This window comes from Pimephales promelas, chromosome 4, assembly GCF_988280905.1.
Source record: "Pimephales promelas chromosome 4, fPimPro1.hap1.1, whole genome shotgun sequence".
Classification (NCBI taxonomy): domain Eukaryota; kingdom Metazoa; phylum Chordata; class Actinopteri; order Cypriniformes; family Leuciscidae; genus Pimephales; species Pimephales promelas.
Window position 1 is genome coordinate 39,935,027 of NC_142772.1, and position 11,199 is coordinate 39,946,225.

General features: G+C 36.0%; 2 protein-coding genes across 2 annotated transcripts; one reads left to right on the forward strand and one right to left on the reverse strand.

Moving 5' to 3' along the window:
* The first annotated feature begins 36 nt into the window (after positions 1-36).
* Positions 37-2,466, forward strand: mmab (metabolism of cobalamin associated B). Its single transcript, XM_039659866.2, has 9 exons — positions 37-222; positions 352-416; positions 609-702; positions 775-832; positions 1,135-1,207; positions 1,311-1,408; positions 1,876-1,940; positions 2,025-2,084; positions 2,164-2,466. The coding sequence occupies exons 1-9, from the start codon at positions 119-121 to the stop codon at positions 2,246-2,248; spliced, it is 702 nt and encodes a 233-aa protein (XP_039515800.2). The 5' UTR covers positions 37-118; the 3' UTR covers positions 2,249-2,466.
* Positions 2,467-2,598: 132 nt separating this feature from the next.
* aldh3b4 (aldehyde dehydrogenase 3 family, member B4) lies at positions 2,599-9,826 on the reverse strand. The gene is made up of 10 exons (XM_039659861.2): positions 8,495-9,826; positions 8,087-8,282; positions 7,386-7,496; positions 6,365-6,485; positions 6,161-6,246; positions 5,987-6,068; positions 5,197-5,586; positions 3,913-4,079; positions 3,729-3,828; positions 2,599-3,620 (listed from the first exon to the last, which is right to left on the reverse strand). The coding sequence occupies exons 1-10, from the start codon at positions 8,545-8,547 to the stop codon at positions 3,421-3,423; spliced, it is 1,506 nt and encodes a 501-aa protein (XP_039515795.2). The 5' UTR covers positions 8,548-9,826; the 3' UTR covers positions 2,599-3,420.
* Positions 9,827-11,199: the final 1,373 nt, after the last annotated feature.

An 11,199-nucleotide genomic window follows, 5' to 3' on the forward strand; every position in this document is an offset into this window, starting at 1 on the left:
AATTCGCACCCCCTCGTGTCATATGTTGCGTGAGGAACGCCCGTCTACGGGCAGCGGAAGTTGTCAAAACGTCAACAGTAAACACAGAAGCGCGTTTGGAAATGTTTTAGCGTTTACGATGTTATCCATCGTGACCAGGTCCACGGGTCTTCACCGTGCTCTTCGTTTAGGGACATGTATAAGCATAAAGCAGATGCAGGCTGTGTGTGGGGATAAAAAAAGGTAAAAGGACTGTGTTGTAGCTTTGAAGCCCATATCCCATGTGTTTCAGGCTAATCATGTAACCAATGACCTACAAGTGCATCAGCTTAGATACTTTGAATGTTACTAAAGTTATCTTATTTTTCCAAGGTATGCCAGCTCATCTGAAGAAACCAGAAGAATTCCCAAGATATACACAAAAACTGGAGATAAAGGTTATTTTATAATATATAGATATGCTTATCTGTGCTAGCAGCCAATATATTGGGATTTTGAAATGATCAGCAGAATATATTTACAAAAAAATTTGGAAGTTATGTCACTGGGTACAAGAGTTGCATATCAAACTGAAAGTGTTAGGTTTGTGTAAACGACATTGTCTTGTTTTCAATGTCTCACCTCATTAGGTTTTTCCAGTACCTTCACAGGTGAGAGGAGACCAAAGGAGGATCATATATTTGATGCTTTGGGAACAACAGATGAATTATCATCAGCTATTGGGTAATGTAGCGTAATGTGTGGGTCAAATGACTTTAAAATGCTTTCAATGAAACGTCTGATTCCCCTTTTCAGGTTAGCAAGAGAATTTTGCATTGACAGTGGCCATTCGTTCACAGATCAGCTGGACAAGGTCTGTTTCTCTCTGATGTTTGATGAGAAGCAATAAATTATTTTATCTACAGTGGACCTGATAGTATTCGGACGCCATTCTTTAAATGCATGAGTTGTATTGCTTTATATACAAAAGCCATCTGCAAATAGATTTTGGGAGGCCTTTCTACAGAATTAATTCTACTTCTCTGAGTCATTTTTGCACCTGGCATCAAGTTGATTTCAGTCATTTGACTATAAATGTTTTCAAAAAAAATGGCTCATGGATGGTTTATATTTTTGTGTGGCATAAGTGTCCACATACTTCTCTTATGTGTACAGATTCAGTGTGTACTTCAGGACGTAGGGTCAAATATTGCCACTCCACGGTCATCAGCTAGAGACAGTCACATCCGTAAGCTCTTTTTCGTTTTCAATATACAAATACATTCAAATGTTTAACTGCATAGATTAGCAGTAAAATATGAGCCTCATTCTGATGTCCCTGTTCCAAACAGAGAAGACAAAGTTCAGCTCTCAAGCTGTGATTGAGCTGGAGAGGTGGATTGATTCTTTGACAGAGGAGTTGCCTCCACTCACCAACTTTATACTTCCTGTATGTATGTTCCAGAAATATATGCTTAATAATCTTGAGTTCAATGGCAATTAGACCCTAGATGGGAAATTGCAATTGTTTTATGATTTGGGTTGTTAAATTCACCATGAAATCAAAATTGACAACTTATATTTGTATGTAATTCAAGTGCCCCCTCCTAATCTATAATCAAAATGACTTCCCATCCCTCATGCAACAACATCTCTTCTCTTCTCTGATGACATGTTTACTGACGTGAGGCTAGGACAACCTGTCAATCACAAGATAAATAATGTTCCAATCAATTCCCGATGGACAAAATAAAGTGTTGAAGAAGCCATTTCACTCGGATATACGTCACTATAGGGAAGAAAAGACTGTCGCAGCCTCTGTTTCATGCCGACTTTAATGACATGTTGATGACAATTAATATTGTAAGTAAGGTGATTACTGAAGGAAAGCCATTTAATCTCATACTTGATTTGCAGTCAGGAGGGAAAAGCAGCGCAGCTTTACATGTGGCCAGAGGGGTGTGTCGACGGGCTGAACGCTGGTCAGTCTGATATAACCGCGCACACAAACAATATTCTCAGTTCCACATGTGTTACCTTACCGTATCAAATGTTATGTATTACAGTGTTGCCCCCATTGTCCGTTCGGGTGAGACAGATCCTGAAGTTGCCAAATATCTAAACAGGTATGAACTTATTCTCTTAGAATCTATTCATTTCATTGTGATTTAAGTCATTTCAGTGCAGACCCTTTTGCTTCCACAGATTGAGTGACTACTTGTTCACGGTGGCTAGATATGCTGCAATGAAAGAGGGCAATCCAGAAACAATCTACAAAAGACCTGAATAGGGGAGGAAGAAAACATCTCAGTGTCTCATCTAAAATTTGAGCAATGTTCCACTTGTCTCCTATATATATATATATATATATAGGAGACAAGTTTATATGTATTGTATTCATATATATATATATATATACAAAAAAAAAACATTGATCTAGCATTTTGTCCCAGAGTTTACTGTATAAAGTTTTTTAGAAACCTAACAATAAACTCTGCAATCATGTTCTGATGATCCTATAGTTCACCTTCATGTAAAATTAAAATGGTCATTTTTATTCATACTGTATGGATTACTTAAATTACTGAGGTAAAAATTGTTTTAATATTACCATTTGTATCCTGAAAATGTTGATTTTATGATATAAACAGATTCAAATTTAATATGAATCAGCCTTTTACAACATTTTTCACGCATATACAGTTCAAAAGTTTAAGGTCAGTAAGATTTTTATGTTTTTAAAAGGAGTCTCACCAAGAATGCTTTTTTTAAATTAAAAATACAGTAAAAACAGCAATATTGTGAGCTATTACAATTTTATTTTAATATATTTTTAAATGTAAGTTATTCCTGTGAAGGTCATTATACATTTTCAGCATCATGACTCCAATCTTCAGTGTCACATGACCCTTCAGAAATCAATCTATGCTGATTTGTTGCTCAAAAATAATTTCTTATTAACATCACCGTTGAGTTGCTTAATATTTTTGTGGAAACTAATCCATTTCGATGAAAAGAATGTTCAAAAGAACAGCATTTATTTGAGAAAGAAATAATTTCTAATATTGTAAATGACTACTACCGCTCTTGATTAATTTAATGCATCCTTGATTAATTAGACTTAATTTCTTAAAAATATATATAATTATATATATAACTGACCCCAAACTTTTGAATGGTAGTGCATGTTTGTATTTTCACATTTCCATTACAAATAGCACTAGTGTGGTTTTCTCCCTTGAATGAGTATCTGAAAAGCAATGTGCTGTTTTCTCCAAGAGGACTGTCCCTGCAGATAATAAGGAACATTCTGTATAGTTCTACAAAACAGAATCAAAGAAAATGCCCATGATTTAATACATACGTTTGGTTTATGTATCATGGTTTTACATCAAAGGATTAAAGAGACTTTCCTGTGCACAGTGAAGGTAAAAAGACATTTGATTTGTGTAGCAGTGGCTCTCACAGAACAGTGCACCAACCCTGACTCCTCAGATTCAGAGAGCTGGCCAGGCTGACCAAGGACAGGTTGCGGTCTTCATAAGGTGGATAACGCAGGTATGCCATGCACTCAATCCGGGTGGTTCGCAGAAGGCAGGACTTCTTATGAGAGAATGCATCAAAACTGTAGCGACCATGATAGCATCCCATTCCACTGGCACCTGTCAATAAAATCCACTGGATTAAACTTTTAAGTAAATAGTGTTTACACTGCCTGATTTCTTTACATGCTGTAGTAAGATAATAATAGCAAAAAAAGAGTGCCTCACCAACTCCTCCGAATGGCATTCCCACCATCACACTCTGTAAGACGCTGTCATTCAAACAGAAACTACCACTGGATGTTTCATTCATCATCTTGGAAATCACCTTAGAATAAGAGTAAATGCATGCGTTTATGAGTGATATTTACATCATTTTAAATGTAGCTATGCCCACAGGGAAATAATTTACCTTGTTGTTACTGGAGTAAGCATACACACATAGTGGTTTCTCTCTAGAATTGATGAAAGCCACAGCCTCATCTGCATCCTGGACTGTCAATATGGGAAGGATGGGTCCAAAAACATCCTGCTGCATGATTGGATCAGACTCCACAACCTCCGTCAGAACAGTTGGTGCTTCAGTTTGAAATATCAGAAAATACAATCATTTCAATGCCTTTTAGGGAATAGATTTTTTTTTTTCTCAATTTGGTTGTGTATGGAGGGTTTTTTTGCATAATTAAGTACAGTTAAATTGGAAATTACGCAAAAATAAAATTCAATATTACAAATCTATCAATATTATATATCAAATCAATATTTTCTTCACACAGCATATTAAGTCTTATATTTCATCTCAAGCATGCTCTTACTGACACTGTTATCTTCTTGGTAAACATGTACATTCAATTTTAAATTTAAACAAATAAAAAAATAAATACTTTTTGGGGTCCAAAACTGTTTGCTGTGTTGGACATAACAAACAAAAAAGAAACAAACAAACAAACAAACAAACAGACAGACAGACAGACAGACAGACAGACAGACAGACAGACAGACAGACAGACAGACAGACAGACAGACAGACAGACAGACAGACAGACAGACAGACAGATAGATAGATAGATAGATAGATAGATAGATAGATAGATAGATAGATAGATAGATAGATAGATAGATAGATAGATAGATAGATAGATAGATAGATAGATAGATAGATAGATAGATAGATAGATAGATAGATAGATAGATAGATGGATAGATGGATAGATGGATAGATGGATAGATAGATGGATAGATAGATGGATAGATAGATAGATGGATAGATATGATGATAGGAATATTTAATGTAAATACTAAATTTTTATGTAAATACTAAAATGGTTTATGATTATTACAGTTTTTATTACAGTAAAAACCAGTATTTATGATTACACTAAATTTTAATAATTTATCTTCACATTTCTTTAAGGGTAAAACAATTAATTATAGACATAAAGGGCATTTTAAGCATAGCAAATATAAATAAAGGCATAATTTGACCAATAAAAAAAACATTTTAATGTGACTTTATATAAAAAACGAACAAAAAAAGTCTAAAAATCTATCAACAAACCCTGGGACATACAAGTACCTGTAGTTACTGTATGTGTTAGAAAAACACATATATAACTCATTACCATTAACACATTGGATTTAATAAACATTTCAATTATACAAAAATATCTGGCAATGCCACACTGCTTCCACTCACCAATGTACCTCTCCATATCATTCACCTGACCTCCTATAAACACCTTTCCAGATCGCCACAGCTGGTCTTTGGCCTTGTTGAAGATTTCCTCATTCACTATCCTACCGAAGCTCCTGGACTCGCGTGGGTCGGTCCCGTAAAACTGCAGGAGCGCGCAGCGGAGGGCCTGTAGGAGGTTATCTTTGGCATCTACGTGGCATAGGATGTAGTCGGGTGCCACAGCGCTTTGGCCAGCATTATGGAATCGTGCCCAGGTAATGCGACGAGCCGTCGTGTTGATGTCACATTGACTGTCAACATAACAAGGGTTTTTACCACTCAGTACCAGAGTCACACGAGCCAGTGTCCGAGCAGCAGCTTGAGCTACTTTAATCCCATTTTCTTTATCGCCTGAAAGAAAACAGAATTAAAGCTGTTAATACAGTAGTACACAGAAATCTCACAAATAGGCTACATAAATCCATAAAGCTGCAACACTTTAAGAAGTGTTTGAGGTATAAAATTAAAGACTGTTAAAGGCTTTAAAGATCACCACAATTAATGTTTTGTGGCTTTTAGTCTTTTTTGACGACATCAATAATACTGTGATCCTAAAATTTGCTCAATATTTTAACAGATATACATAAAATGCATACAAATATTTTATACTGTATATACACTACCGTATAAACTTGAGGCTGAAAATGTGTCCAAAAAGCGGACTTTATTAGAGCCCTCACTGGTACTATTATCTGATGGCCAATGTGACATCATAGCATCTTAAAATACTCTGGGATCAGCTAGGCCTTACCGAAGAAGAATACATTATCAAATTTAAGGTCAATCATTTCTGGAATTTCGTGTGCTGCTGCCACAACAGAGTGAAAGCATTCCTGAAAAATGAACCACATGAAACAATTAGAAAGAACCAGGATCTAATAATCTGTTGCTGACGGACTCAAAATAGTAATGCTGTTTTACTCACATTGTCCAGGTAAGCTGGTATGAGTCTGTGCAGAAGCTCAGCAGTATGAGCGCAGGTGTCTGGTGGGCTTATAATCACACAGTTACCTTAAACAAAATTTAAATTAAATAGATCATTTCTGAATATATATATATACATACACACACACACACACACACACAGTATATCGCGATTAATTGATTTGACCGCACTAACAAAACTTACCAGCTGCAATGGCACCTACTAAAGGTACCAGACAGAGCTGGAGAGGACTGGTCCAATTCCCAATTATCAATACCACACCCAGCGGCTCATTTACCACCAGGCATTCATCAAATGCAGTCGCCTAGGAATAAAACGGACAGATTTGACCTGAAATTTTGAAGTAGAAAATGCAAAAAAATATCTATAGCTGTAATCTTCAGAAAAACATTAATACAATGGTTCTCAGACTTTTTGGCTTTCAGAATATTGTCCAATGCAACATCTAATGTCCTCATATGCTGTAATATTATTCTGGTATGTTATGCTGTAATTATGATAAAGCTGCTTGTTTTTAAACTCTTTTAACCCTTGAGGTTTGAGAAATACTGCTGTAATATCATTAAAAAAACATTGTAGGAGGTTTTAGAAAGCCTTGTAGAAATAATAGTATTAAATTCACTTTAAAACACTATAAAAAAAGTGCCATTTTACCACAAGGCAAACAAATCTGGATCAACACCTTGAAACAACATTTATATCAAACAATTTGAATTTAGGGTTCAGTTAGGGTGAATAAAAAAAATATTTTAAGAACTGATCAATGAAAGGATCGAGTAACCAAAAATGGTTCTTCTAAGGCATTGCTGCGAAAACCCGATTTGGGAAATTAAATTTTTAAGAGTGCATTTTGCTGTGTCACATTGTTGCGTCTGACCGTTTTTGGTTCAAAGGAGTGAAATAGTTGACATCATACAGCATAAAAAAGCATCACCAGGTTTTACAGTCATCATCATTTGACTGCTTGGCATGTTTATAAAGGCAAATACTAATAGCTTGCTAATCTTGTGACAGAGAACACCGGCTATGGTCTTCGTCATAAGCTACTTTGGCAAGCTAAGAGAAAACACAATGTGAGGCTTTGTGTCTCAGGGACTGAACACGTTTCTTTGGCAAGTGTCTGCTTTGTACACAACCCATGCAAAAACATGAGACATAACAAAAAAATTTCTCTGCTGCTTTAGTCACTTTTTTCAGTTTATACCCAGTTGCGTTCTATACGTTGCACCTCCATCCATTTCTTCAAGTTGCTGATGGTGTGAAGAGCCTCACATTTGACTATCATCAGCTCGGACATCACCGTTTCAAAGCGAGGCTATATGCGAAAGATCACAAAAAAAAAAAAATTATTCCACCAAAGTGTGCCTTAGCTACAACAGGATATATATATATAGGATGGATGAAATTGAGCAAAAGTGACAGTAATGACATTTACGTTATTACAAAAAAAGTTATAATTTCAAATATATGCTGTTCTTTTCAACTTTCTAAGAATCCTGAAAAAATACAATAATATTGTAATATTGTATCACTGTTTCCAACAAAACAAATAATGTAAAAAGATTCTTTAAATCTGCTTTTTCACCACAGGAATAAATAGGCACTTTATTAAAATAGAGAACAGTAAAATAATATTTACATAATACATAAATAATATTTAAACATGATAGTTTTACTATATTTTTATACAGCTTTGGTGAGCACAAGCCTTGAATCTATCATATGGCAGTAGTAGTTTTTAAATACCACAGTTTGTTTAAAAAAACCAAAGTAATGAGGATCCATCATGGTTTTACCTATTTCCACCACACTAGTTTGCTCCACCAAACCAGGCTACAATATAAAAACTATAGTCATATAAATAATTTAATAATTAGCTCATCAGACTTATTTAACTCTTATTACCTTATGCACATCCCGTCCAAGAGCATCTACAAAGTCACACTCGTGATCCATCAACATGCGCACCAAAGCCTCTAGCTGAGCCAGTCTGAAGCTGTCCTGGGCTGTTCGTCCGGCCCTGAAAGCTGCTCTGGCTCTCTTCAGGACCTCTGCACATGTGGCTGCTCCACTATTCAGACACACGTCCTCTATCCTTGATCTGGAATACAACCGAGAGTTACACTATCATCTAAATCAGGAATGGGCAACTTGGGTCTTAAAAAGTCACTCTCCTGCAGAGTTCACTTCCAACCCTATCAAAAACACCTGAACAAGCTTATCAATATGTTTAAAAAGCTTGATGACGCCAGCATTCTTTTCATTAACGAATCAATTAAAAAAAAAAAAAACCATTTTTGTGGTCATACTAACCTCCGCAGGGCTTTGAACCACCTGGTTGGCGAAGGACTTGGTGGGGAACTCATGGTTCTTCAGTTTTAAAAACAGCTCAAACATCAGCACATCACATCCAGCAGTGCACCAGGAACTTCAGGATCTGGCAGTACTCAACACACAGACTGAGAAAAAAAACTATCTGAAAGGCAACATAAGTTAATGCAAAAGAGCTTAGAACTGGGGGCGTTATATAAACAGATTTACCTTCAACACTCACTGGAAGCATGTGACTCACTGAGACTCAGACACGTATACTTGGAAATAAGATCCAGACCAACAGCATGTTTATACAATTTTGAGAGGTTTCAAGTTGAAGACCAAAACACCAACTCTGATCTGGATGAGATCTTACAGCTGCATTATGATGATGTTCTAAAGCCTGGAATACACTACATGACTTTTAGATTAAAGGTTGTAAAGGGTTATAAAAAAAACAATTGGGCATCCCAAGGCATCATATATTGACGCTTTTGCCAATGCGTATACATCCAACACACATGGCACCCTTTAGCGTCAATATGAGACGGCGCCTCCTAGTGGTCTAACCCTAACCCTACACCAGACCTAAACCTACCATAACCGAAGCGTGTTATATTGACGCTAAAGGGTGTCATGTGCGTTGGATGTATAGACCTTATGTAGCCCCGCCCCTTTTCAGCGCTGCACTCGTTGTCTTTTGTCTTCCTGTCTGTATTTTCACAGTGATCTTGCCTATTTATGAATGAACGGTCTACTTACATTTGTTAAGACATCTGCTTTAAACATTACAATCCCCATGATAACTTTAGTTAACTTTACATTAAGTAAATCCACTTCAAAAGCTAATTACTCCTGGACAGTAATGCCATAGAGATATACAGAGCGACAGCAAAAACGGAAGTTCAACAACAATATTCTAAAGATGGCGGTGCCCTTGTTTTTCTGGTGCATAAGGTCTATACGCATTGTCAAAAGCGTCAGTATATGACGCCTTGGGATGAGAATGCGTTGGCATAGATATCACACACTAAATGACTGAGGATCACACACTACCTGACTTTTACATTGTCCAAACATTGAAGCTCATGCAGAAACATGCACCTTGTTGCTAGAAGACGCATGACAAATGGAAACAACATGTTCTAAAATCGGCTCAAAATATCAAACATGTTTGATATCCTCAGAATGGATGGAATCATAGTCTGAAGCCAATAAAAAAAAAAAACTCGTACTCGGTGCCATTTTCTGTTAGATCAGCCAACTTCAATAGTCCAAAAATCTGCAGACTGTCTCTGACTTTTAGCAGCTGGCTTTGACTGTAAATCAGGACAAAAATCTGTGCAAAAGTCATATACTGTATTCCAGTCCTAACTTGCCAGATAATCTAATACAAAATGACAGAAGACATTGTTAGTTGTTTAGTAAAGTTTTAAGATTTGGATATCCAAATGTTTACATGGTTGTTTGACAAATAAGTCTACATTTTACAGAGGAATTTTTACTGTACACATGGACAACTTTACAACGCCATTGCTTTTGTAATATACTGTGTATATAACAACCTGCAGTTCATGTAGTGCAACCAAATTCAAAAGACACTTCTTCATCAGGCAAATGAATAGAGATCAGACACTTTAAAGGTTGTTGCATCCCTATCTAACAGAGAGAGAGAGAGCAAGATTCTGTGACATCATGAAATTCAGGTAAGTCATTTCACCATACAAAGCACAGTCAATAAAAACTATTCATTAATCTGAATATTTTTGCATTTACAGCATTATGCCAAACACATTCCTCATCCACAACACCAACTTGAACATCTTTCAAAGGGAATCGCATGTTAATGTCAGTCAAGGTAAATACCAAACTCTGCTATGGGACAAAACCTAAGCCCTTGTGCATTAGGACAATACATTTATAACTTAACATTAACAGTAAATGCATACAAAAAGGAGGTTACGTTAGCCGAAAGCCATTTTTTCACATCTACAAATGTCTCTTAACATCAGAAGATAGTTTCATGCCTTGATTTACGAAGAGCTGGGAGAGGGGGGCGGACAGATAATGGTAGGTTAACTGTATCATTCTGCATACTGCATACAAGGGAAGAGGGTTTGCATATATATTCTGAAATAACTACAGCCGTTTACAGCTTTTTAGAGACCTGAAACCAAGGGCAAATCACATGAAGAAATGTCCAGGTCATAATTCACACCAAAATCAAAAGAAAACCAAATAGAGAACTATATTTTGCATTAACAAAATAAAGCCTCACTAAATACAAACACTATATCCCATATTATCCGGATACAATGACTTAATAAAAATGTATTTAATGTAGTACAACAAATACTACCATGATGTATACTTAAAACGGTCATCTCAATTTATTATAAATAATATACTTAAATAATTTGTTTTAATAATATATATTTAATGCATGTAAATTTGTTTTCTTGATGGTCAATTTAAATTTTGTTGTACCTAAAAAAAATAGGCTTCACTTTCTTTTTGCAAAACATATTATCTCATTGTTTGTCCTTTAGATTTTGTGTGTGTGTGTGTGTGTGGGGAAGTTATTTCTTAACAGATTGATCCTAACCTTCTTTATGACATCGCAAACAACACAACAATGTCAACAGCAGACTCTGACCTGTTTGACACAGACATGGAATCGTTTAGTGAAATCATGCAAGGGGAGA

Excerpts from the sequence above, each read along its gene's own strand:
- mmab (XM_039659866.2), top strand. The coding sequence starts at position 119 with ATGTTATCCATCGTGACCAGGTCCACGGGTCTTCACCGTGCTCTTCGT. Across the intron at positions 223-351 it reads GTGTGTGGGGATAAAAAAAG|GTATGCCAGCTCATCTGAAG; the intron begins GTAAAAGGACTG and ends TATTTTTCCAAG. Across the intron at positions 703-774 it reads GAATTATCATCAGCTATTGG|GTTAGCAAGAGAATTTTGCA; the intron begins GTAATGTAGCGT and ends TCCCCTTTTCAG.
- aldh3b4 (XM_039659861.2), bottom strand. The coding sequence starts at position 8,547 with ATGAGTTCCCCACCAAGTCCTTCGCCAACCAGGTGGTTCAAAGCCCTG. Across the intron at positions 6,486-7,385 it reads AACGTATAGAACGCAACTGG|GCGACTGCATTTGATGAATG; the intron begins GTATAAACTGAA and ends TTTTATTCCTAG. Across the intron at positions 3,829-3,912 it reads CTTACTCCAGTAACAACAAG|GTGATTTCCAAGATGATGAA; the intron begins GTAAATTATTTC and ends TCTTATTCTAAG.